This window comes from Lolium perenne, chromosome 7, assembly GCF_019359855.2.
Source record: "Lolium perenne isolate Kyuss_39 chromosome 7, Kyuss_2.0, whole genome shotgun sequence".
Lineage (NCBI taxonomy): Eukaryota > Viridiplantae > Streptophyta > Magnoliopsida > Poales > Poaceae > Lolium > Lolium perenne.
The window spans coordinates 263,157,262-263,182,654 of record NC_067250.2 but is presented as its reverse complement, the minus strand read 5'-3'; the positions used below and the strand labels follow the sequence as shown (position 1 = coordinate 263,182,654).

The 25,393-nt window shown below is 49.3% G+C and overlaps 1 protein-coding gene across 2 annotated transcripts; it reads right to left on the bottom strand.

Moving 5' to 3' along the window:
* Positions 1-1,064: 1,064 nt before the first annotated feature.
* On the bottom strand, positions 1,065-4,493 carry LOC127312971 (FT-interacting protein 1). Of its 2 annotated transcripts, none has more exons than XM_051343520.2 (2): positions 3,925-4,493; positions 1,065-3,787 (listed from the first exon to the last, which is right to left on the bottom strand). In XM_051343520.2, the coding sequence occupies exon 2, from the start codon at positions 3,730-3,732 to the stop codon at positions 1,288-1,290; it is 2,445 nt and encodes an 814-aa protein (XP_051199480.1). In that variant the 5' UTR covers positions 3,733-3,787; positions 3,925-4,493; the 3' UTR covers positions 1,065-1,287. The 2 variants fall into 2 exon arrangements, with proteins under 2 accessions (XP_051199480.1, XP_051199478.1); XM_051343518.2 differs by having other exon boundaries at positions 1,065-3,784.
* Between the last annotated feature and the right edge of the window lie 20,900 nt (positions 4,494-25,393).

The following is a 25,393-nucleotide window of genomic DNA, read 5'->3' as shown; positions in this document are numbered from 1 at the left end:
TTTCAAATGCTTCAAACTCTTACACACTTTGCTGCAAACACATGAGCGAGATGCTACAATGATTCTGGATGTCTTCTTTAAATTTAGCCCGAATGATGCCAATGTTTTCTTGAACAACGTTAAAATGTTGTGCTTTCATATGCATATAATTTGTTGACTTTTATCTTGGAGTTTTTGCTATGACGGATGGATAATATGCTACATATTTTTTTTTTGCTACATAGGTGTTTCAAAATGTTGTGATGTTTTTTTTTACAGTTTTGATCCACCGCCGAATAAAAACACTGCGATGATGCTACGGCATCACAAAATATTTGCTGCGTGGGTAGGATATGGTATGCAGCAAGGCACTAACAATGTAAAACCAGTACAGGTGTGTTTCGTGCAATATTCATGTGAGGTCCATGCATTTTTTTTTTTGAGAAACACAGTACAAACACAGACGCTCACATATACGCGCATACACTCACCCCTATGAACGCACACACGCACACCCTACCCCTATGAGCACCTCCGGAAGACTGAGCCGGCGGATTGGATCTTGAAATTGACGAAGTCACCACAGACGCCTCGCTGTCGACGGGAACGTCGTCTCTCATTGAATGAATATTCCGCCTTTTATGAGACACACAGATGTCAAACCTGAGGTCCATGCATGTTGTTTCCCGGAAATCCTGGACGTACGGACGGTTTACGGAAAATGTACGGGCTGACGTGGGCTACATTGGTTTGTTGAAGTTCAGAAATGCTAGACGTACGGAATTTTGGATATGGACTGAGCCTACGGACATACGTGGAAACAGTTGGTTGGCCTAAAGCTTTTCCTCCTCTGTGAATGTAGGGCTGTAAACGCGAGGCGTGATTCCACGTATGCCCCTAAGTTGGTTTTTGTAAAAATGAGTCCGTATGTGTAGTGTTACTGGTTGAAGTTTCATCCCCTCCTGAAAAACCGGGACTGAGTTTGGATTTCCGGCTCTGCTATGTGAGTCCGTATGAATTTTTTGTAAAATATTTTTGTAGGTGTAGCATTACTCGTTGTTTCCTTACATATTCATTTCAAAAGCTTGAAGCAACCAGTTATTGTCATTCCCGAGACAAACATAGTTACAACTTACAAGAGTACGTACTCTCTAAATCTCAAGTGTACTTAACAGGTACTAATTCACTCTGTCTCATGCATAAAAATGGAGGAAAACACTTCCTTTTATCTGAAAAAAAAATCAGGACTCTGAACTCTGTCCCGATCGAAGACGAACAATCGGGGCATTGTATCTCACTCGGAGTCGATCAGAGCATGCTGTCTGCCCGCGACGGCAGCCGGCGGAAGAAGTTGCTAGGCACGGCTGGCAGCTTGCTGCGGAACCGCGGGTGCCGGAGCATGAAGAGCCCGGCGACGAGCGCCACCACCCGGAACGGCGTGACGTAGAGCACCACCGCGGCGATGAGGCAGAAGAAGACGAAGACGCACGTGGCCCTCGGGTCGCGCCAGCTGAGCAGCGACTGCAGCCTCTCCCCCTGCGTGGCCATGTCGCCGACCACCGTCTGTATCCTTCCGGCCACGCTCCGCAGCCGGTCGTAGCGCATGTACACCACGTCCTGCTGCCTCGACGTCGGGAACGTGTCGAACTCCTCGTCGAGCTCGTCCGGATGCACGGCCTCGGCCCACGACATCTTGGTGTCCATGTGCGGCGGGTGGCGCGGGCGGCGGCGGTAGTTCCAGAGCCCGATGAAGAACATGTAGAGGAAGACGGTGGGGAGGATGAGCTCCGGGTACCAGATGAGGATGAGGAGGAGCACGTGCACCAGCGCCGTGGTGGCCACGTTCTTCCAGAGGCACACGTCGGCGAACCACCGCGCGCCGGCGGCCGCGCCGGAGAAGAGCGACACGGCGCGGAAGAAGTTGGCCTTGCTGCGCCGCATGCTCCACATGTGGGACTCCACGTCCAGCATGTACTCCACCACCTCCCGCCGCAGCGGCGGCTCCGCGCGGCCCAGCCTCGCCGCCACGATGCCCATCGCCTGGTACCGGAGCGCGTCCAGCTGCGTCACCGTGAACGGGTGCAGGTAGTGCATCCTGGGGAGCAGCGGCTGCGTGTAGAGGTGCACCATGTTCATCATCGACAGGCAGGTGAACCGCACGGCGAGGCGGAGCTCGCCCATCTTCTTGACGCCCGACGGCGTCAGCAGGATCAGCGGGTACGCGTGCGTGTACACGCGGTCGGTCTCTAAGGTGGAAAGGCGGATGCGGATCTTGCCGATGCGTGCGTCCCTTGCCGGAGGGGGTCCGCCGCCGCTGTTGTTGTTGTTTCCGTTGCCGCTGTTGCCGAGGTGGCAGTTGTCGAAGACGCCGATGGTGATGACGGTGCTCGGGTCGAACACCTCCCACGTGTACTGCTCGTTCCACGTCGGGCTGGAAGTGCCGATCATGGTGCGCGTGCGCACCCACTTCTGGCCGTACTTTGCGACGCAGTATGCGTCGGTGCTGCCGCGTCCGTCGCGGTTCTTCATGGGCTGCAGGCCGGCGGCGCTGAGGATGCCGACCTCGAGCACGCCTACTGGCGGCTTCCAGAGCTGGCGCGCTGTGGGGCGGGTGTCGCTGATGTACATGGTGGACTCGTCCATGACGTGGTAGGCGCCCTCGAGGCATGCCCGGAGGTGGACGCGGCTGGCGAAGCGGAGCTCACGCCGCGTCTCGCCCTCGATGGCGGTGGCGATGCCGAACTTCTCGAGGTCGAACCAGCGCGACTGCACGAAGGGGCGGTGGTCGAGGCGCTTCTCGAAGAGCGTCAGCGGGAGCTGGACGCGGCCGAGGAGGTCGTCCTTGCGCGGGGACACGCGGTCCTCCACCGTCATGACCAGCTGCTCCTCGAAGGGCTCGGCGACGACGAAGACCAGGTCCTCGTTCCAGCGCGGGTTGAGCGTGGCGGCGGCGACGACGGAGGTCTTGAGGATCTGGTTCCCGACCTGGGCCTTGACGAACACCTCGGGCGCGCGGCCGCGGGACTGCGGCTGCACGTCCTGCGCCTCGATGACGTTGACGCGGAGGTACCAGAGCTTGGGCGAGACGTAGGCCTTGGAGCGCACGCTGGCGACGCCCTCGCCGCGGACCGTGGCGGCGTCGGAGTGCCAGGCCTCCGGGAAGGCCTCGTCGGCCTGGGTGCCGATCCAGACGGCGAGCATGAGCTCCCCACGGATCTTGTACCCGCCGACGTCGCCGCGGCGCTCCTCGAGGCGGTACCACTGGGGCGCGAGCGGGCTGTCGGGGGGCACGCGGGTGGGCACCTCGCCGAGGTCGAAGACGACGCGGCCGACGTAGTCGTCGCGGCCGATCATGTCGCGGTCCTTGAGGTAGACCTCGAGGGCGTTGGACTGGACGCGGGACTTGGAGAAGGCGAAGACCTGATCCCACTCCGGGTTGGCGCGGCGGTCGTAGTGCTTGGTGGTGCCCTTGTAGTTGCCCAGCTTCACCTCCACGTACGGGTCCATGGCCGCGCCGGTGAGGGGGTTCGGGGGAAGGTCCTTGGCCTTCACCACGCGCACGTACAGGAAGAACATCTGCTCCACCAGGTCGTACGTGCTCGACGGCTTGTCCATGCCCAGCCACCCTGCGATGCCGCCGCCGACGGCGGGGCGCGCCGGCCCCGCCGCGCCTTTCGGCCATTGCTCCCCGAGCAGCGGGTTCGTGTCTTTGAGCTGGAAGTCCTCGTGGTGCGCGTCCTGGTGCCCGCTCATCGTCGTCGACCACCTCTCTCGATATCAAGCGCGCGCCAAGTAAAGTTTAAACCTGCTATTCCCCATCACAAGGAACAAAGTGACAAGATCAGAACTTAACATCACACACATTTCAGATCGAAAAGAACACCATGAAACAAACTACACATTAACAATATTTCACAATTGATCGATCATCTTTGATCCACTCACCCAAATCTTTCAAGAGGAAAGCAGCAACTTCAGGTCGATTAGAGCTTGCACGTCAGGAACAGTGGCATGTAGCATTCAAATTGCAAGAATAAAGGGAACCTGACGCGCGAGCTCGGCATATATGCAGCAGCAAGAAACTACTAGCGCCAAGCAGAAAGCTTGCGTTACAACGCCACCTGGGCCTCGCGAATACATGCACGAAGCCACGAAGACACGGGCTAGCACTAGAGCGGAGCAGCTTTTTGTCAGGCCAATGAATGGCGCGCGGCCTAGCTGGGAAGAGGATCCGGGAAGCCTCGCCGGCAAGCAAAGCGACGGCCGGCGGAAACCCCGGCGAGAAGAAAGGTATACACAAGATGTCTCGATCTGCACTCAGCCTCTGATCTAGCTAAGCTAGCTGAAACTGTCAGTATGTGTGTGTGTGTGTACATATGCAGCTTAATTTGCCTTCGTGGCTTTGTGTGATCGATGAGCCAAGTTCTTTCAGGCAGAAGCTAAACCTTTCTAGCCATGGGAAATTAGCAGAGATCGAACGAGGGATCAAAGGGGGAAAGGTGATTAAAAGTTGTACGAGCGCTAAGTAAAGATCGATATCTCTCCCACACGGCGAATCGAATCGATTCTTTGGTTTGTGGCATGGGCTTTGTTTATGCGGTTTCTCTCTTCACCGATCGATCTTGTGAACGCTTTTGCACAGTATGTGTGAGCGAACTTTTGTACAGTACGTATATGTACGTGTGCGCAATCAGTGACCACATGCCACGGTAATTTCCAGCTTTGTGATGCCGTGCCCGGTGCACTCATAGAGTATAAACAAATCAAAGCCACAGAAAAAAAATGTTCAAAAGAGCTATATATGCACCGATGGGACCCTGAAATGCTCCGCAAGGCAACTACAAATTTCCCAGACAAATATATACATCATATCGAAGAAAGTGTTTTCATAATAGTTTTACTGCGAAAACATGAATACAATGTATTACACACTCACACCATATTCAAATGATCATATGTGCTAATATTATTTATGATAGAAATTAACAATGACTCCCAAAAGACATTGAACTCCGACTGTCGACGACAAAAGTTGAAATATCCAAATGCACCCACAAAGACACTCTAAAAGATAGAAAAGAAAGATGGATTAGTAAATCATATGAACATACCTTCAAAATATACTCATCTTGATTCATGAGGCAAATAAATATACCGAGACAGTACCAATGATATTCTAATTAGCCCTAGATCTACGAGGTAAATGTTTTCTCCTCTTCTTCATGCCTTGAAACCATTGAGCAATAACACAACCATCAAGTTGGCTAAATAGACCCCACTTAGTATAACATATCATCGCGTCACTGAGCCATTCATTCTTGAGCTTGTTATGTAATTTGGACTTGATGATCTTTATTGCCCAATAAGCTCTCTCAACTAATGTGGTTGAGACCGATAATATTAATTAAGGCCAACTCAGTAAGCTTGTAGATCAAGGTGCTGTTTCAACCATCTTTGTAGCTAAACATTTAAGGTTTATGCAAGTAGAAAAGGAGGAATGAATTCCCACATGGTGAATGTAACTCTCAAGCTGTCCTCTTATGGTTCCACGGTCATTATTATAGAAATTTACATGATAAATTGAAAATAAGCGAACACGCTTGTCCACATCGAACATTGAGAAATCATTCTTTAAAGTAAGGCTTGAGAAACTTTGAAATATCTCCACTGAAGCTTCACAAAAGCAATCATCTATCTCAACACATCTTATCAACGGCAAGATAGAAGGTATCAGCTTTGTAAAAACGATGGTTAGTGTAGGCCATTCCATCAAGCCTCGAACTACTCCGAACCGGTATTTGTTCATTTATATGCGGAACCGAAACGATTATCTATGGGTGATCACATTTACTATTCCCATATGTAAATTGACCTTGAAAGATGAGGTAGACCAGCTATTGTCCGGTTCTAGTTGTAACCGAAGCTAAAGCGAACGGAGAATTTCTATGCTCACTGCCTCACAATACTAGCTGCAAGGAAGTACGTACATGCATGGAGCATGGATTGTTTATCGTATAGTAGAAGCTTAATTAACAAGGAAGCGGACGGAAGTTGCCTTTATTCCATTGCCGGAGTGATGGCTAGCAACTGGCAAGTAGCAGGTGTTGAAAAGATGGCAAGGGAATACGATTCTCATCTCGCCTCCACCTGCATGTTTGAAACCGTGGAGAAGCAAAGGATTCCGAACTCATGATAATAATCACATTACGGGCAGATGATTTCATAGTTGCATCATTATTCTCTGTTTTTGTTTTTGTCCAGCTAGGCGCAGGGCGATCTCTCGCGGGGATGCCGGCGGGTGCACGGGGCGCGCTGCGCACGCAACGAGGGTCGCTTCCCAGTTGCCTCCATTTCTATTAATTGCTGGATTTGTGGGTCTTGACTACGTTTCTTTTTTGAGTTTATTTCTTGTTCTTTTTTTGTTCATCAGAAGTGGAAGGCGATACAATACATGACCACAGTAATAAAATGTACATTTAGACAAGACGCTATCCTTTAAGTTGATTCAAGCGAGACAAAATGGTTACATGTGAATCGTGAGTGCGAACTTAGTTCCCGTTTGGGTATGCGTCTTTAGTTTGCTAGTTTGGGCGAGGAAATGCGCTGGTCTGGTCACGACCCCGAACGTTGCAACCCTAGTATATGCACCTAAAGGGATATTTATAGCACACATGTCCTGAGAAATGAGTAAACCTAATACTTCTAGACGTATTTTAACGTGTAGATACATCCAAATATAGAACAAGTTGCGACGCTTATTTTTCAAGCGAGGGAGTAGGTAGTAAGCATGTACTCCCCCATTCTATAATTTCTGTTGGGTTTTTTTTTACTTTATATTTGAATTAAAACCATGACAAGAACTATAGAATGGATGGTGAACCAGCCTGACCTACAGTCGTCACCGCATCATGTACATCAACAATGAGAACCACACTTAAGACCGATATCATCGAAGCTGGAAAGAAAAGAAGGAAGAAGACGTGCAACAAAGACCTAGGGCAACAACTACAGTCACTAGCACGAGTCGAAGGCGCGCCGCTGTTCTCGCCCCTCCATCGCTGGAGTCAGGCAAAGCTTGTCGTAGTAGAGCTTGTTGTAGTAGACAGACAGAAAGTCGTCGTGCTAAGGTCACAAATGACCAGCACACGAGAGCAGCAACCATCGCTAATGATGAGAAGAGACTGACATGAAACCACACCAACAAACACGAAAACCGACCGGATTCGAGGAGATTCGACGGGCACACAACTCCACACGCCCTAAAAAGAGACTAAAAAACAAACTAAAGTAAGAACGGAAACTCTCCGCCAGCGAGAGACCGTGGTCTGCCACACCTCCAAGGATCCAAGACCACCGGAGGTGGAGCGGACCAGCAGTATCGCCAGCGAGAAGGACGGAACCCTAGATGGGTTTTGTGACTTTTCCGCCGCCTCCTATTGTTTCCGCTGCACGTACCGTATGGCTTGTCTGAGTATCGATTTGTATTTTTCTTTACTTTTTTATACTACTATTGATGATTATTAATAGATCGGTGGATTTCTTGCAAAAAAAAAAAACAAAGACCTAGAGCAGAACTTTTCCTTCATGGAAGCAGCACTATCACCCCTAGTACTACGGCCCATGTAGCAGAAGTTCTAGCCCTAGCCTGCTGGAAACACCTGGAGCAGAACTTTTCCACTTGATAAGCGGTACTACCACCCCCAGTACTACCTCCTGGAGCAGAACTTCTTGTATTGTCGTGCCTGTGTAGAAATGCTCCTTTTCATTGTAACTTTACCCTATAATATAACTTAGGCCTATGGTTTTAGATTATAAAGAGGACCCACGCCTCATATGTGAGGGATAGGAAAGATATCTTGGTTTCCGGTTGTTTCCATTTGCATGCACTTTCCATAACTAAGCTCTACATAAGCCATGTGTGTTTTGCTTCTCACACTTGGCTGCTCTCGGCTTGATTTATTGATCCAATAGTATCATCAAGGTGAGCTCGAAGGGGCAAAACCATGCCCCAGGCAACCGGGGCCATGGCGCGGGGCGTGCAAATTCTCTCTTCTTACTATTTATGTAAGTTCTAGATTTGGTCTAGGTCCTTCTCATAAAGGTGTTAAGTAACATATTGTATATGCATGCTCCTCGGGATGCTCATTGGGCCGCGGTCAAGCGGATTCTCCGCTACGTCTGTGGTACCATGGGCTACGACCTGTCGCTGCATGCCTCGCTCTCGACATCGTCCGACCTCGTTGCCTACTCTGATGCGGACTGGGCAGGCTGCCCGGACACTCGGCGCTTCACCAGCGGCTATTGCGTCTACCTCGGCTCGTCGCTCGTCTCTTGGTCCTCCAAAAGGCAGCCCACCGTGTCTCGCTCCAGTGCTGAGGCCGAGTACCGCGCCGTGGCTAACGCTGTGGCTGAGTGCACGTGGCTTCGCCAGCTTCTGTTCGAGCTCTCTTGTCCCGTTGACAAGGCTACGGTGGTCTTCTGCGACAATGTGTCGGCTGTCTACCTCTCCGCCAACCCCGTTCATCATCGGCGCACCAAGCACATCGAGTTGGACATCCACTTCGTTCGTGAGCAAGTTGACCTCGGTCGCGTTCGAGTTCTTCACGTACCGACGTCTCAACAGTTTACCGATATCATGACGAAGGGATTGCCATCCACGATTTTTCCTGAGTTTCGCTCTAGTCTATGTGTCGGTGCCGACCCTTCGACTGCGGGGGGTGTTGAGTAATATATTGTACTAGGTATAGGTCCCCGTGTTTTGTCAGGGTTGTACCTGTAATTGTACATGTGACCTCCTATATATACATGAGCAGCTGGCCCTATTGGTCCCGTGCAATCTCCAATACCTTTCTACAAAAGGCATCCCCTTTTTACATCTTCAACGTGATTTGGCCCATGAAAAGTGAAATCAATAGGACGGAAGAATCCCACAACTCATGCACATCTTCCAGTCTTCCTCCCTGCCTCCTTGTGTCGCTATGCAGGCTGACAATCACCGGAGCACCACCACGCTGCGCCACATTATCCTTGCTGGCTCGCCGCCAAGATGTCAACTGCCCAATCTAGGCACCTCACAGAGCTCCTATATGTCCTTCATAGTCTGATGTAGTCTTGCTCTGCTAGGCACCTGCACGGACGCGCCACACCTTTCCTTTTTCATGGCTTCGCCCCTGGCTAATTTTGCCTTCCATGATTTGCAGTTCACGCATGCTGGTGACCCCATGTTGTGGTACTATCTTGTGTATCCCGATTATGAATCATTAGTACTATCTTTTATATCCCTATTTGTAGTTTAAACTCCGCACCAAATATGAAATGATGAAATCATGCTATTTTTCTGCTCTAACAAATGATATTTTCTTGGGTTGTTATAATTTTGCTGGCCTTGGGCTCGCTTCAATCTGGGCTTCGCCACTGGCTGCACGATTAAGTTTCCTCCACATACCACTCCCTCCACATATATATATTGTCTTGTAAGAGAAATGCCTAGGCAAGAGCTAGAGCTCTATTTCTTCGAGTTGGATGCCAAATTGGCCAAGGTGACCCCTCAAGATAAAGCCACTTTTGTAAAGTGTATTTACAAGTGGTTTTGTAAAGTGTATTTCAAACAAGAAGTGAGCCTAGATCACTTGGTTAGGGAAGTGGATGTACAACTCAGCCACCCAGATTCAACTTCCCTAGGACACAGATTCAAGTTCTTCTTATTAAAAAAAAACAATGTAGGGGCTTCCCCTGCTGTATTCCTTTTAAAAAAGCGTATTTCAAACACCTAGAGAGTAAGAGTAATACACCATATGTGTTAAGTGAGGACATTTTGATTTCTAAATACTTAACCTCCACTCCTCTTGTGTTGTCTTCTTCATTGCTAGGTTGCTCGGATGAAGATGATGTCCTTCTCATGGAGATGAGTGACTCCACCATATATATGTGAGATGAGTGATTCACCACATGTGAAATTGAGTGCTTCAACTTTGAGGGAATGAGTTATGCACTGAGTGAGTTGTGAGTTGTAGTTGATAGGTGAACTGAGACCATTTTGAATTCTAACAACTTACTCTCTATCTCGAGTGTGTTTTCTCATAATGTGTTACGTTCGATGGATGAAAATACGAGGATCCTCGATGCGATGGTGCCTCATATGGAGAAGTGGATGAAGATGATAGTGACAAGGTATCAACTTGTCAATGCCTACAGGTTGTAGACTAGGGTTTCGTTGGATGTAGAGGGCAAGTAGACCTCGAAGGTTTCAGCCGAAAAGTACTCGACGAAATAAAAACTAGGGTTTGCTAAAACAATGATTCGATCTCTTCTTCGTCCCTCGACTCCCCCTTATATAGGAGGCGGAGCCGAGGGATTCGTGTTGTACAAATTACAGAGTCCGGGAAGGTTTCTAACTCATCCCGCAAGATTACAAATAACACTTCCTATTACAACTCTAGCTTTCCTTAATAATATCTTGGGCTTCCGAATCTTCTTATTCTTCGGGTAGTGGGCCTTCAGTAAACTCCGGGTACTATCTTTGGCAGGCCCATTGGGGATGCCTATGTCAGTAGCCCCCAAGATTTTGCTTGAATCGTAGAGTCAGGGAAAATCTCCACTGTTTATTTTTATTCGACAACTTTAACTTTTCTATATTTCTTCACATAAATTTCTATATTGTACAGGGATAATGGTAGTTGGGGCTAGTTCATCTGACGGATCAGGTACTAGTTAACTGCTCTAGTGGCAATCCGCAAAAACCTACTTCAAGATCACGTTCCTGGACATGATCTCGGTATACTGGTGTAAACTTCGACAGGTGCCGCTTAAGGTCTTACCATTCTGTCGAGTCCCAGTCAAATTTATCGGGTACCTAACGCGTCCGTTAGGATTTTTTTTCGTATCTGTTGATACGGATAAAAGTAGCAAACCGACGTCAGAGACGGCGCCACGCCACACAGAACGGATCTGGGGTCTTACCTTCGCAAATTTGCGGCATTCAGAAATTGATCGCAACTTTTGGCGTTCTGAGAATATATTGTCGAGTGCTTATTCGGCTGTTGGAATGGCACATTTTATTGAGTCAAAGATGACTTATATTGCTCTCCCGATGGGAGTATATGCAGAGTTATTTATAACTCGAAATATACTCTTTTGCTCTGCTATCTTTCTTTTTCTCTCTTTTTTTTTATGATTTCATCGGGTACGCGAGCAGCGTTCCCGATGGGAGTAGCCCCCGAGGCTACAGCCAAGGACTTGTACTTGGTTGTAGGCTCCACGCCTTATGCTGCTATATTTTTTTTTGTCTCCCGAAGTTTTCATAATTTCTCGGGTGCGCGAACAGCGCTCCCGATGGGAGTAGCCCCCGAGGCTACAGCCAAGGACTGGTGCTTGGTTGTAGGCTCAACACTTTATTGCATCGTGTCGCTATATTGTCATTTCTTCTCGAATTTTTCTTCTTCTTCTTCTTCTCTTTTTATATATATCGGGTGCGCGAACAGCGCTCCCGATGGGAGTAGCCCCCGAGGCTATAAACAAACGCTTGCGTTTGATCATAGGCTCCCACAAATTCTATATTGTCATACTCGAAATTTACTTTTTTCAAAGTAGCCCCCGAGCATTTGGGCAAAAACTTGTATTTGATCAAAGGCTTCACCAATATTTTTTTTTATGTCGCCATTTATGAAGCTATTGAGGCGAATTTTTTCTTCTGCCAAGGTGACGTTATTGCTGACGATAGCCACGATTGTGGGCCCAATTTATCCATTATCTTGACACGTCGTGCAGGTGGGGGACACACGTCCTCCGCTTTTCCTGGCGCACGTACCGTTACTCCTCCAATGTAAAAATACTTTTTTACCCTTGTTTCCATGTGGTTATTATCTGCCGCACACTTTTTTCATCCAACGGTCAGTCGTTTCGCCGCACCTCTATATAAGATCTCCTTCTTCTTCCTCGAGCACTTCCGCTCGCGCCGTTCTTGTGCTCTCCTCTGCAAAACCTCCTGCGCTCCACAATTCCCTAAACTCATCTTCTCCAAGCTGCATTCCTGCGCCATTGTTGATGCCACCGCGTCGTTTGACCAGGCACAACACGCCGGAATCCTCAATGGCTGCCGTGGATCTGGGAACCGCGGAGTGGGAAAGGTCCAAGATTTCCACTCAGGACATCAATCTCCTAAAGAAGCTGGGGATCAGCAAGAAGCCCAAAGCGCTGTGCTTCCCTAGTGAAGAAAGCTACCCAACCCCTCCAATGGGGTATCGGGTAAGTTTTGTCGACCACCTCATCCGCGGTCTTTCCGCCCCCATTCATCCTTTTCTCCGTGGACTGCTCTTTATTTAAGGTCTGCAACTTCATCACCTGACGCCCAATTCCATCCTCCATATTTCTATTTTCATCACCCTCTGCGAAGCCTTCCTTGGCGTCCAGCCTAACTGGGCGCTATGGAAGCACATTTTCTTCTGTCGCCGCAATGGCTCTCCAATTGTCGCCTATAATATAGGCGGCGTTGTAATTTCCGTTCGCCCCACCGTCGATTACTTCGACGTCAAACTCCCTGACTCAGTTCAAGGGTGGCGCAAGAAGTGGTTGTACATTCAGGAGGAGAACCATGGATGTGCTGAAGACAACATCCCTCCTTTTGATGGTGCCGAGAAAATTCTTCGCCGCCGCTCCTGGGACGCAGAGGCTACCGAAGAAGAAAAAATAGCGACAGAAGCCTTGATGACTCGCATCCATGAGTTGCAAAATACTCGCGGCAAAGAGTTATCAGGTATCCAAATCACTGTTATCACCAGAATTTGACCGAGTCAGAGGTGGGCCGCGATCAAGATGGGCTTGAAGAATATACATGGAAGAATATACGTGAATCGGCCTTATATGCAAAGTTTGGGCTAGTTTGCCCATGTATCTGTAATATAGTAGGATACGTATCGATTAGTTAGAGTTTAGCTCGTGCACGGTTGGGATTATTCCCACGTTAGAAAGTCTACGGACTATAAATATGTATCTAGGGTTTATGAAAGAAACAACAATCACGTTCACCACAAACCAATCTAGGCGCATCGCCAACTCCCTTGTCTCGAGGGTTTCTTCCGGGTAAGCATCATGCTGCCTAGATCGCATCTTGCGATCTAGGCAGTGCACGTTTATTCGCTGTTCATGCATTGCTTGTACTGAAGCCTTTTTGATGGCGAGCAACGTAGTTATCTTAGATGTGTTAGGGTTAGCATTGTTCTTCGTATCATATGCTGTCGTCGTGCAACCCTGAGACGTCTAGCCGCCCTTACACCTATCTTAGGTGTAAGGGCGGCACCCCGCTTGATCATTATTTAGTAGATCCGATCCGTCACGATTGCTCCTTGTTCTCCAAGGATTAGTTTGATATCTGCATAGTTAGGCCTTACAAACGGGTTGAAGGATCCAGTGGCGCGTAGGGTGTAGTTTGCTAGCCCTAGACAGGATGTTCCGGGGATCAACCTTGTGTTGGTTTTTAGGCCTTGTCTAGGGACGGCTTACGATCACCGTGCGTGGCCGCCAGACTCAATCACGAGTAGGATGTTCCGATTATGTGGTGAAAACCCTAAATCGTAGTAGGTCGTTTTAAGCTTTATTTGATCAAGCAGGACCACCATATATTCGTACACCCCGTACGGATCATGGGTGGATCGGCTCTTTGAGCTGATTCACAGGACAACCTGAGAGCCGATCGAGGCTCGTATTTAATGTTTACGTGTATGCCATGCAGGAAACTAAGCGAGGCACATCCATCACCTTCCTGACCAGGTATAGGTCAGGTGGCACGCCCTTGCACCAGCATCGGACGTGCGTGCCGAGTCTTTGCGGGCCGTCGCTCGGAGGGACCAGGGCCAGCCGCAGTCCTGGGAGCCTCCCGGCTCTACTGTGTTGCCCGTCGCTGCTCGCCGGTGGGTTTCTGACCGCAACACATTCTGGCACGCCCGGTGGGACAATTTGCGACATCGACCGCATCGCCATCTACATCTGAGATGGCGGACGGCACCCCAGTCACGTACGAGGATCTGACCGAGGAGCTCAAGAAGAAAGTATGACGAGGTCAAAGCAATCCTCGAAGCCGACCTCATCGGCTCTTTTCACAGAACCCGCTCACATGGCATCAGGTGGAAAGGGTTCTCACCTGAAGGTGCGCTCGATGGAGTGGACCTGTCCGCCCCGTCAGAAGAACGCACCAGGTCCCTGCGTCAGGAGGTTAACTTCATGGTAGCTCATTCGCTACACCGCCATTCTGAGAGCCTGGTGAACACTTTGGAGCGTGTCGCTCTTCGGGTGATCCAGGAAATCATGAGGCATCAGTACTCTCCGTCAGGACCAGCTCTCGGGACTTACCAAGGAGAGATGCCACTCCAGTCCCGTCCACCGCTGCCATTCGCGTTGGCAGCACCAGAAGTGCCGAATTCACCGGCATACGTCGTCTACAAGATCGGTGGTGACCCTAGTGACTACCAGTTCTTGCATGAGGCGCCTAAGGAGATCCCTCACGGATACACGTGCACATACGTGCCAGACTGCAGTAACTGGGCACTCACAAACCAGACTGCAACAGCAGGGACTTCTGGAACAACAGGAGGAGCTTCGGGAACAGATCTTGAGAAGCAGACGTGGCTAGCTAAGTATGCCACTCCGACAAACCTCCAGAGCTCAGCTCCTGCAGTTGGCTCAGAGCTGGAAAAGCAAGCATGGCTGGCTAAGTATGCCACTCCGGCGAATCTTCAGAGTTCGACTCCTGCAGCCAGCACCGCGGATCAAATCAGTACAATCCTGAGAGACCAGTTCGGCATGGTGCCGAAAAGGAGGACAATCGGCTATTCCAAGCCGTACCCCAACGAGTACGAGTTGATCCCGCTACCACCCAAATATCGGCTCCCTGATTTCTCCAAGTTTAATGGATCAGATGGTTCCAGCTCCATCGAGCATGTGAGCCAATATTTGGCACAGCTGGGCACGATCTCAGCATCAGATGAGCTGCGTGTGAGGTTCTTCGCACAGTCCCTCACAGGATCGGCTTTCGAATGGTACACGTCGCTGCCACCAGACTCAATCCGGACTTGGAAGCAGTTGGAAGAGCAGTTCCACATGCAGTATCACTCAGAGGCTTCCGAGGCTGGCATTGCCGATTTAGCACAAGTACGTCAGAAGCATGGAGAAACTGTGGCAGAATACGTCCAGCGCTTCAGAACTGTTAGGAACCGATGTTATTCGGCTCGTGTGACTGAAAAAGAAGTAGTCGAGTTGGCAGTGGTGGGCCTTGCATCACCAATCAAGGATATGGCCTCCCAAGCAGACTACCCTTCACTAGCGCACATGGTTCAGAAACTGACGTTATATGAACAGCGCCACCCAGACTTGTACCAGGACAAATTCAAGCGTGCGGTAGTCTTGGTTGAAGCAGATGAAGATGAAGGGTCCGCGGGAGATCAAGAGGTAGCAGTAGCTGAATGGACTCGGGGGGCAACCCCCATATCCTGCAAATGGGTTAAGCCACCAGGTCCGCCCAGAGGGTTTGATTTCGACGTAACTAAAACTGAGCAAATTTTTGACCTCTTACTTAAGGAGAAGCAGCTGAAGTTACCCGAAGGCCTCAAAATCCCCACGGTACAGGAGCTGAACGGAAAGCCATACTGCAAATGGCATAACTCGTTCTCCCATACCACCAACGACTACAGGGTGTGGCGTCAGCAGATCCAAATGGCGATAGAACAAGGACGTCTAATTTTCAACCAGTACGCCATGAAAGTCGACACTCACCCCTTCCCCGCCGTTAACATGGTGGAGTGCACTCACCCTGGAGGGTGCCAACCAGGATTCTCGTTCAACATCAACATGGTAGGACCTGGACACCACTCTGGTAAGGACGGAGACGAGGGCAGTGATGTCTACGCCCCCCTCCTTTTCCTGTAGACAGTGTTGGGCCTCCAAGAGCAGAGGTTTGTAGAACAGCAGCAAGTTTTCCCTTAAGTGGATCACCCAAGGTTTATCGAACTCAGGGAGGAAGAGGTCAAAGATATCCCTCTCATGCAACCCTGCAACCACAAAGCAAGAAGTCTCTTGTGTCCCCAACACACCTAATAGGTGCACTAGTTCGGCGAAGAGATAGTGAAATACAGGTGGTATGAATATATATATGAGCAGTAGCAACGGCACCAGAAAAGTGCTTTGCCCAGGACAGTAAACGAGCAGTAGTAACGCAGCAGTAGTAACGCAGTAAAACAGTAAACAAGCAGCGATAGCAGTATTTAGGAACAAGACCTAGGGATTAGACTTTCACTAGTGGACACTCTCAACATTGATCACATAACAGAATAGATAAATGCATACTCTACACTCTCTTGTTGGATGATGAACACATTGCGTAGGATTACACGAACCCTCAATGCCGGAGTTAACAAGCTCCACAATTCAATGTTCATATTTAAATAACCTTAGAGTGTAAGATAGATCAACACAACTAAACCAAGTACTAACGTAGCATGCACACTGTCACCTTCATGCTAAGAAAGGAGGCATAGATCACATCAATACTATCATAGCAATAGTTAACTTCGCAATCTACAAGAGATCACAATCATAGCCTACGCCAAGTACTAACACGGATGCACACACTGTCACCATTACACCGTGCAGGAGGAGTAAAACTACTTTAATAACATCACTAGAGTAGCACATAGATAAATTGTGATACAAAACACATTGCAATCATAAAGAGATATAAATAAGTACTTCACTATACCATTCATAACAGTGAATAAGTATTCTGTGAAATATAGCCTAAGAGACCCACACGGTGCACACACTGTCACCTTTACACACGTGGGACAAGGAGTCTCCGGAGATCACATAAGTAAAATTCACTTGACTAGCATAACGACATCTAGATTACAAGCATCATCATATGAATCTCAATCATGTAAGGCAGCTCATGAGATTATTGTATTGAAGTACATAGGAGAGAGATGAACCACATAGCTACCGGTACAGCCCCGAGCCTCGATGGAGAACTACTCCCTCCTCATGGGAGACAGCAGTGTTGATGGAGATGGCGGTGGTGTCGATGGAGGAGCCTTCCGGGGGCACTTCCCCGTCCCGGCGGCGTGCCGGAGCAGAGACTCCTGTCCCCCAGATCTTGGCTTCGCGATGGCGGCGGCTCTGGAAGGTTTCTCGTACCGTGGCTTTTTCGTATCGAGGTTTTAGGTCCAGGGGCTTTATATAGGCGAAGAGGCGGCGTCAGGAGGTCGAAGGGGCGCCGACACTATAGGGGGGCGCGGGCCCCCCCCTGGCCGCGCCGGCCTAGGGTTTGGTGGGCCTGTGCCCCCTCTCTGGCGGTTCTCGTGTGTTCTGGATGCTTCCGGGCAAAATAGGAACCTGGGCGTTGATTTCGTCCGATTCCGAGAATATTTCGTTACTAGGATTTCTGAAACCAAAAACAGCAGAAACAAAGAATCGGCACTTCGGCATCTTGTTAATAGGTTAGTTCCAGAAAATGCACGAATATGACATAAGGTGTGCATAAAACATGTAGATATCATCAATAATGTGGCATGGAACATAAGAAATTATCGATACGTCGGAGACGTATCAGGCAGCTGCTCTCGTAGCAAGGACACAGAGGAAGCCGTTCCACGCAATCGGCTCCGTCACGATGGCAAGCGCTACATCACAGAGGGAGAAGTAAGGAATGTAAGATATCAGCGACCTCTCTCTGATCGCCTCCTCAACAAGTATGTGAGTCAATATGACCAACGCCGATGACCCAACGATGATGATGAAAGAGATTGTCTGGCTAGGGACGCCAGGAGACATCGTCGGCATGATCGCGACGAGGAGGGATATGAGCGCTACGCCAAGGAGAAGTCGAGAGAACAGGACGACGTGGACAAGCACTGGGACTGCCCTTTCTTCAAACACTGCTGGGATTCAGGAATGAGCCGATTGCCTACAATCGGCAACTGCCCAGAATGTAGACAGAAGAAGAAGGGTGCAACAGACGTGTCAGTGTTCAAACGTCTCGGGCCTCTCCCATCTAGGAACAAGCAAACTGAGTCCTCTCGGGAAGAAGACCTCGAGGAGTTAGAAGATGACTACGAAGAGGAAGAGGATAGGTACCACCGGCCAAGGTAGTGCCCTGATGGACTCAGCCGTTCCCAAAAGCGTAGGGTTCAGCGACTGCGTGGCTTGGAGGAAGCCGAAAGGTTGTACCTGCACACGCTAAGGAAGGCGCGGCCTGATCTGGCCGCGAAAATTCAGCGAACCCTGGACGAAGAAGGTCGGCCACAAAAGATGGAGTGGCGCCCCAAGCAAAGGAAAGCCGATGATGAGACATCGGCTGGTACAAACATGGTGTTCATCCTTCCGACGGAGTTTAGTGCTCCAGGAGTAGACGAAGCACCTGTGGCACAACTTGACTGCGGCCCACGGCCAGTTATCTTTGAGAAGCCACGAGAAAGAAGCTACAGACATCTGAAGGCCCTGTACTTGCGAGGTTATATCAATGGGCAGCCTGTCAACAAGATGCTGGTGGACACCGGAGCGGCAGTCAACATTATGCCATACTCCATGCTACGTCGGTTGGGACGCTCTAGCTCGGATCTGATCAAGACCAACGTGACATTGAGCGATTTCAACGGCCAAGCATCTGACGCACAAGGTGTTCTGAACGTGGATCTGACCGTATGAAGGAAAACCATCCCTACGACGTTCTTTATTGTCGATAGCAAGACCACCTATGCTGTCCTGCTAGGAAGAGATTGGATCCACGCCAACTGTTGCATTCCATCCACGATGCACCAATGCGTAATACAGTGGGATGGAGATGAGGTAGAGGTCGTCCATGCAGATGACTCAGCCGAGATTTCAACGGCTGGCATGAACGCTTGGGAGACAGCAGGCCAAGAGCCACTCTCAGGCATCAATTTGGACGACTGCGAGCGCATCGACGTGACAAAGGATGGGGTTAGGCTGGTCTTATCCACCGGCCTGACCGTATAGCAAGAACAAGCCTATGGACAAACGTGGCGAGGCCGATCCTTGGGATCGGCCCCAAAGATTTATGGAGGAACTTTGCAAAGCCTTCATTGAGCGATTCAATCAACATGGAGGCCGATTCCAGCAATCGGCCAAAATTATCCTCACCATACGTTCTGCCTGTGTTCAACGTCAATCTAATGGGCAGCGGTTACGTCGGCTGATGAGATCAACATTAGTCCTAACGGAGCCGACGTGCAAATACAGTGCCTTGGCTAACTACAAAGCCGATATCCGCAGTTACCTGGCAGATTCGGCTCGGGGGGCACCTAATCAGATGAATATGTGCGATACATGTGCAGTGAAATATTGGGGGCCGATAGAAAAAATCGGCCAGTAAAAAAAATTCTCATGGTATACAGCCGATGCACGGACATCGACTTTAGAGCTAAGAAACAAAGCCGATGCACAGCCATCGACTCTAGTACGAATTACACAAGATCTACCAGCTGCGTGTTCAAGACGCGGATTTTTACCAAGTCGGTCTTCAGTTCAGCTTCAAGGCCTTCTGTTTCCTTGAGGGAGTGAACAATGAGAGCTTCCTCGGCCGCAATGAGCCGATTTTGGTGCCCGAACTTTCTCTTCGAGGACTTCCAACCCTTTGCGCCAGTTCAGCAGTACTGTCAGAAGCGTCAGTTTTGGCAGCCTTTTGCTCATTAAGCCGTTGGTGTTTCGTCTACAATATCGGCTTTCAACGGAGGAAGAGGCGATCGATGGGGGCAAGTTTGGCTGGCTCGGCATGGTGGCTGTCTCAGAATTACCTGAGTTCAAAGCCCTTTGTCTGATCTGTGCATCCTCACCGATATTCTCGCCTTGACTGAGGCTCGGGGGGCAGCTGGCCTGGTAGATGCTCTGTTTTAGGAGCCGATTGGGGTGTCATCGGCTGATCCTTCGTCGCAACCTTCTTCAAAAATGGTGAGTTCTTACAGAAGAGGATCACTGGACCTGGTGGGAGGAATTTAAAGGCTCTCTTGAAGACTCCACATTTTCCACCAGATCTCAAAGTCATCAGTTGAAGAACTGAAGGATAGATTGTGAAGAACCGATGCGGTGCTATCGGCTCATTGAGCATTGGCTAAGTGAACAATCGGCAGAATCAGTATGAGGGGGAATCGGCTAAATTAGCTTAAAGGAAATCGGCAAAATCAAATTGGGGGAAATTCTTCATTGACAAACAAGATTTCTTACATAAAGAGCTGATTGCTCTCAAAAGGAAGTACTAGGGGATACATTGCCCCATCTACTACTACTGATCCTATGCTAAGGGTCCTATCTACGGGCCGTCGCTGCCCTCGTCGTCGCCGGCTGCCGCCGCTGTCGGCGCTACTCCCGCGGGCTCGTCGTCGCTGCTGCAGCGGCCGCCGGCAGGGCCCTCGTTGTCCTCGTCCTCCTCGTCGGCGCCGTCGCTGCCGTCGCTGTCGAAGTCGCTGAGGTTCCCCGGCCAGGGACAGAAGCGCTTGGCCGGCGGTTCGTCGGAGGAGGTGTCGTCCTCCTCCTCCTTCTCCTCCTCCTCCTCCTCGGGGGAGGTGAAGTCATCATAGGAGAAGCGATCATCATCGCTCTCCTCCTCCGTTTCCCCGTCGGCAAGGAAGCGGAGGTCACTTTCCCCGTCGGTCAAGGACTTGTCGTCCTCGGACCAAACGGAGAAATCGTGACTGGACTCCTCCCCGGCTTCGATGGCGCGGCGAATGTTGGCCGCATGGGCCTCCTCCGGGTTCCACTCCGGCGTCGGCTCGTGGGAGGAGGAGGATTGGGCGGAAAAACCCGATGAGGCAGAGGAGGAAGAAGACATGGTGGCGCAGGAGGGCTTTTGGAGTGCTAATGCGAAGGGGATGAAGAAGCAAACTGTTTGGAGCGGTTAAATAAAAGGGGATATAGTGGAAATTCAGTGCCATAGCAGTTTCCGAGGAAGTGGTGCCCAACGAAAAAAAAATTGCCAGGACACGCAGAAGTGGAAGAGGCAAGGCATCATGATGAAGGATAATGCGACGGTTCTGCCACGACATGACCCGACGAAGAAAAGCAGAGTGATTTTGGAATTATCAATTTCAAAACCAGGGGGGCATGTGTTATCACCAGAATTTGACCGAGTCAGAGGTGGGCCGCGATCAAGATGGGCTTGAAGAATATACATGGAAGAATATACATGAATCGGCCTTATATGCAAAGTTTGGGCTAGTTTGCCCGTGTATCTGTAATATAGTAGGATACGTATCGATTAGTTAGAGTTTGGCTCGTGCACGGTTGGGATTATTCCCACGTTAGAAAGTCTACGGACTATAAATATGTATCTAGGGTTTATGAAAGAAACAACAATCACGTTCACCACAAACCAATCTAGGCGCATCGCCAACTCCCTTGTCTCGAGGGTTTCTTCCGGGTAAGCATCATGCTGCCTAGATCGCATCTTGCGATCTAGGCAGTACACGTTTATTCGCTGTTCATGCGTTGCTCGTACTGAAGCCTTTTTGATGGCGAGCAACGTAGTTATCTTAGATGTGTTAGGGTTAGCATTATTCTTCGTATCATATGCTATCGTCGTGCAACCCTGAGACGTCTAGCCGCCCTTACACCTATCTTAGGTGTAAGGGCGGCACCCCGCTTGATCATTATTTAGTAGATCCGATCCGTCATGATTGCTCCTTGTTCTCCAAGGATTAGTTTGATATCTGCATAGTTAGGCCTTACAAACGGGTTGAAGGATCCAGTGGCGCGTAGGGTGTAGTTTGCTAGCCCTAGACAGGATGTTCCGGGGATCAACCTTGTGTTGGTTTTTAGGCCTTGTCTAGGGACGGCTTACGATCACCGTGCGTGGCCGCCAGGCTCAATCACGAGTAGGATGTTCCGATTATGTGGTGAAAACCCTAAATCGTAGTAGGTCGTTTTAAGCTTTATTTTGATCAAGCAGGACCACCATATATTCGTACACCCCGTACGGATCATGGGTGGATCGGCTCTTTGAGCTGATTCACAGGACAACCTGAGAGCCGATCGAGGCTCGTATTTAATGTTTACGTGTATGCCATGCAGGAAACTAAGCGAGGCACATCCATCACCTTCCTGACCAGGTATAGGTCAGGTGGCACGCCCTTGCACCAGCATCGGACGTGCGTGCCGAGTCTTTGCGGGCTGTCGCTCGGAGGGACCAGGGCCAGCCGCAGTCCTGGGTGCCTGCAGGCTCTACTGTGTTGCCCGTCGCTGCTCGCCGGTGGGTTTCTGACCGCAACAATCACGGCATACTTTCTTAGAACCAGAGTGCAGCCGCTTCAGGCTCGCAATCACCCTCTCTGGGAATATGCTGGCGACAAGGACGCAGATCGGTTGTCAGCGGATTTAGAGGTCAAGGATTTAGAAAAACTTGTCCGAAAAATCTCGTCTCTCAGCAAAAAAGATCCTGTCCCTTCTTCTTGTCGTGTAAAACCATTCAGCGCCACCAATCCACTCCCCAAGGTAAACTTTGTCGCTTGATTTGCTATTGCTTTGCTATCTTTTTTTTATTCCCCTGCTTTTTGACATCTTCCCCTGCTTTTTGTATAGAACCATCCAAATCTTGTCTCGCTTCCTCCCCTTCCTGAAGGTGGAGAAGTCGAGGAAAGGGCCATTGTCACCGACGACAACCAAGATGCTCCCTCTTTTGTGAATGAACCCGTGGATTCTCTAAAATCTGCGGGATCTTCTGAAAAGGAAGCTGCCTCCGAAGGCACTGTATCGGCACAATCTCCTCCTCCTGCTGTTTCTCCAAGGAACAAAAGGAAGAGGAATGATGCCGAAGATTCCGGCACCTCCAAAGCCGAAGAAGTTGGTCCTTCACGTCAGAAGGCAACTTATGATCCATATCTTGAATCCCTCATCAGCTCGTAAGTCACCTTTATTTCCCCTTATTTTTGTACTCGAAGAATTTTGTCTATCTTGCTTTTTATGCTGTCGTCTTTTAATCGCAGTGATGATGAGGGAGAAGTACCAACTCGCGATGTGGCTGCTCGAACGAGTACGTCACATACTTTAATTGTTTCGGAGACGCCAGTTGAAGGAGAGGAATCCTCGCCTCCTCAACTAAACGTTGGCGCTCCCACTCCTCCTTCAAGCCCTCTTGTCCCTTCACCAAAAAGGACAAGGGTGGAAACGATCGTGGAGCCTACCCTCCAATTGGGTAGCTCCTCCAATCCTCTCTTGGATGATGTAAGTTCTTAATTTGCTTGTTACTATCTATATTTCCTCTGTTTGCTTCTTCATGCCTTCATATTTTTCCCATACCGACGTTTTTTTTTGTCCTTCTTTGACAGCCTATGATCAAAGAACTTGTTCGTATCGGTGCCCAATTCGTTGGGTACCGTGAATATGCCAACAAGACTGAAGGTAATAACTTTTTAACGACCCTTGTTTATAACTTCTTGCTCCTGTTTTGTCGCAATTTTGACGATTCTTTACTATTTTTGGCAGAGAAACTTGCAGAAGCCAACAAGCTTGTCGACACTCTTGCTCAGAAACTGAAGCAAAGTGAAACGGCTCGCAAGAAGGCTGAACTTGACGCTAGCCAAGCTAAAGCAGAGGCTGAGAAGGCCAAGGCAAAAGCTGCTGGTGTCGAAGATCTGCAAAAAAGACTTGATGACGCCGAAACTGCTTTGAATGAGCACAAGGCCGCCCAGGCTACTCGTGAGAAGGCGATCATCAAGCACTTGAACACGCAGAATCGGCGCTTCCTCGGTAATTTTGTCGATCCCTTCTATCTTTCTTAGACTTGATTTTCCTTGCTTGCTGTCGACCAACATATATTTTCTGCGGTAGGTAAAACAAACCAAGACTTTGAGCTTGAAGATCCCGATAATGATCCTCTCCTTGACGCACTCTCTTTCCTGGAGTTTCATGGAACCGAAGTTCGCGAAGGCATGGAGCATGCTGACGCAGGATTATCAAGGCTGTTCCCCTACTTCTTCCCGAAGAAAGAGGAGCCTAAGACTTTCCTTGCTCTTGCCAAGGACTTCAATCCACCAGAAGATCTTGGACTGAAGATGCGCCAGGAGAACATGAAGATTGCTGTCGAAAGCACTGTTGCCTTGGTCGCGGACAGCCAACAAACTGTTGACTGGATGAAAGTTGGCGACACCGAACAGATAGAGCAAGCAAAATGGCGATCTTTGATCAAGGCAGCCAAGCCCAACACGAAGAAAATCCTGGCCTATCTCGGGATCAAGCCATCTTCAACTCCTAGCTCATCAAGGCCGGAGGTCTAGTTGAATGCCTCTTCTTTTTCTTTCTTTGTTTTTTCTGTTTCTTTTGCTATTGTCGCCATGTTAGCTTTGGCGACAATTACCTTAGTAGTCCTTTTTGGAGAACTCCTTCTGTACTATGTAAATTTCTTGAAGATCAATGAAATTCTACCTTGCACCCTCATTGATACTGAGACTTTCTTTTCCAGTTAATATTTGATAACTACTCCACCAATCCTTGTTCTGCCGAAACTTCGCCTGCTTCTTCATTCTCCAAGAAAGCACTAGTTAATGATAACCTCACCGAAGGTTCTTCAAGCAAACATTTATCGCAAGATTTGCAAGAACTTCGACAACAACTTCAATCCATGAAAAAACAAACTCTGGCAATGATGGAACAATCTCGAAAAGCGTCTGAAAGAGAGAAAATTGCTCTCCAACAAGCCAAAGAGGCCATAGCTGCCAAGGACGCTGCCGTTTCTGAAGCTGAAAAAGCAACTTCTCGAGAGAATTCCATGCTTGAGTTGATGAATGAGGCTGCTGCCGATATATCTGGTAATTTACTTCGAACCAAAGCTCCTTCTATCTGTCTGCTGTATCCTTTTTTTGCGATCTTCATGCTGTTGTTAAATAGGTTCCTTTCTCGATGCTGCTGCTGAAGATGATAGGGTAAACACGAGGACCAACTTGCTCGTCAATCTCTCCCTTGACCATGGCTGTTTGTTCTGGGCTACTCCAGAAAGGACCCGACAAATTGTCAGATTTCAAGACCGCGCCTGTCAGGTTCGCGATTTCCTGGATTCCTATACCAGAACCTTGTCGTTGGTTTATAAAACAATGTTTCCTCGGAACGAAACACCCGATACTCTTCTTGGTTTGATGGAGAAGTTTAGAGATGCCCCGAAGATCCATGACTTTATTCGGGCACAGCTCTGTGCTGGTGCTAGGTTTGCTATGATCATGATCAAAATCTGCCATCCGAAGTTTGATATGAGCCAAATTGTCCCCAAGTGCTTGGCGAAGGTGGCAAAAAAGAAAAGGGATGTTAGCAAAATTGACGATTATGTAACCCCTGTAGCCGAAGCTATGATGGACGAACTTCTTCGGATTGATTCTAAGTTCTTCGCGAGAGGCAGCTACGCTGAGCATAGCACTCGTTCTTCAAATCGGAT

What these genes read in the sequence shown, in the direction of transcription:
- LOC127312971 (XM_051343520.2), bottom strand. Translation starts at nt 3,732, where the DNA reads ATGAGCGGGCACCAGGACGCGCACCACGAGGACTTCCAGCTCAAAGAC.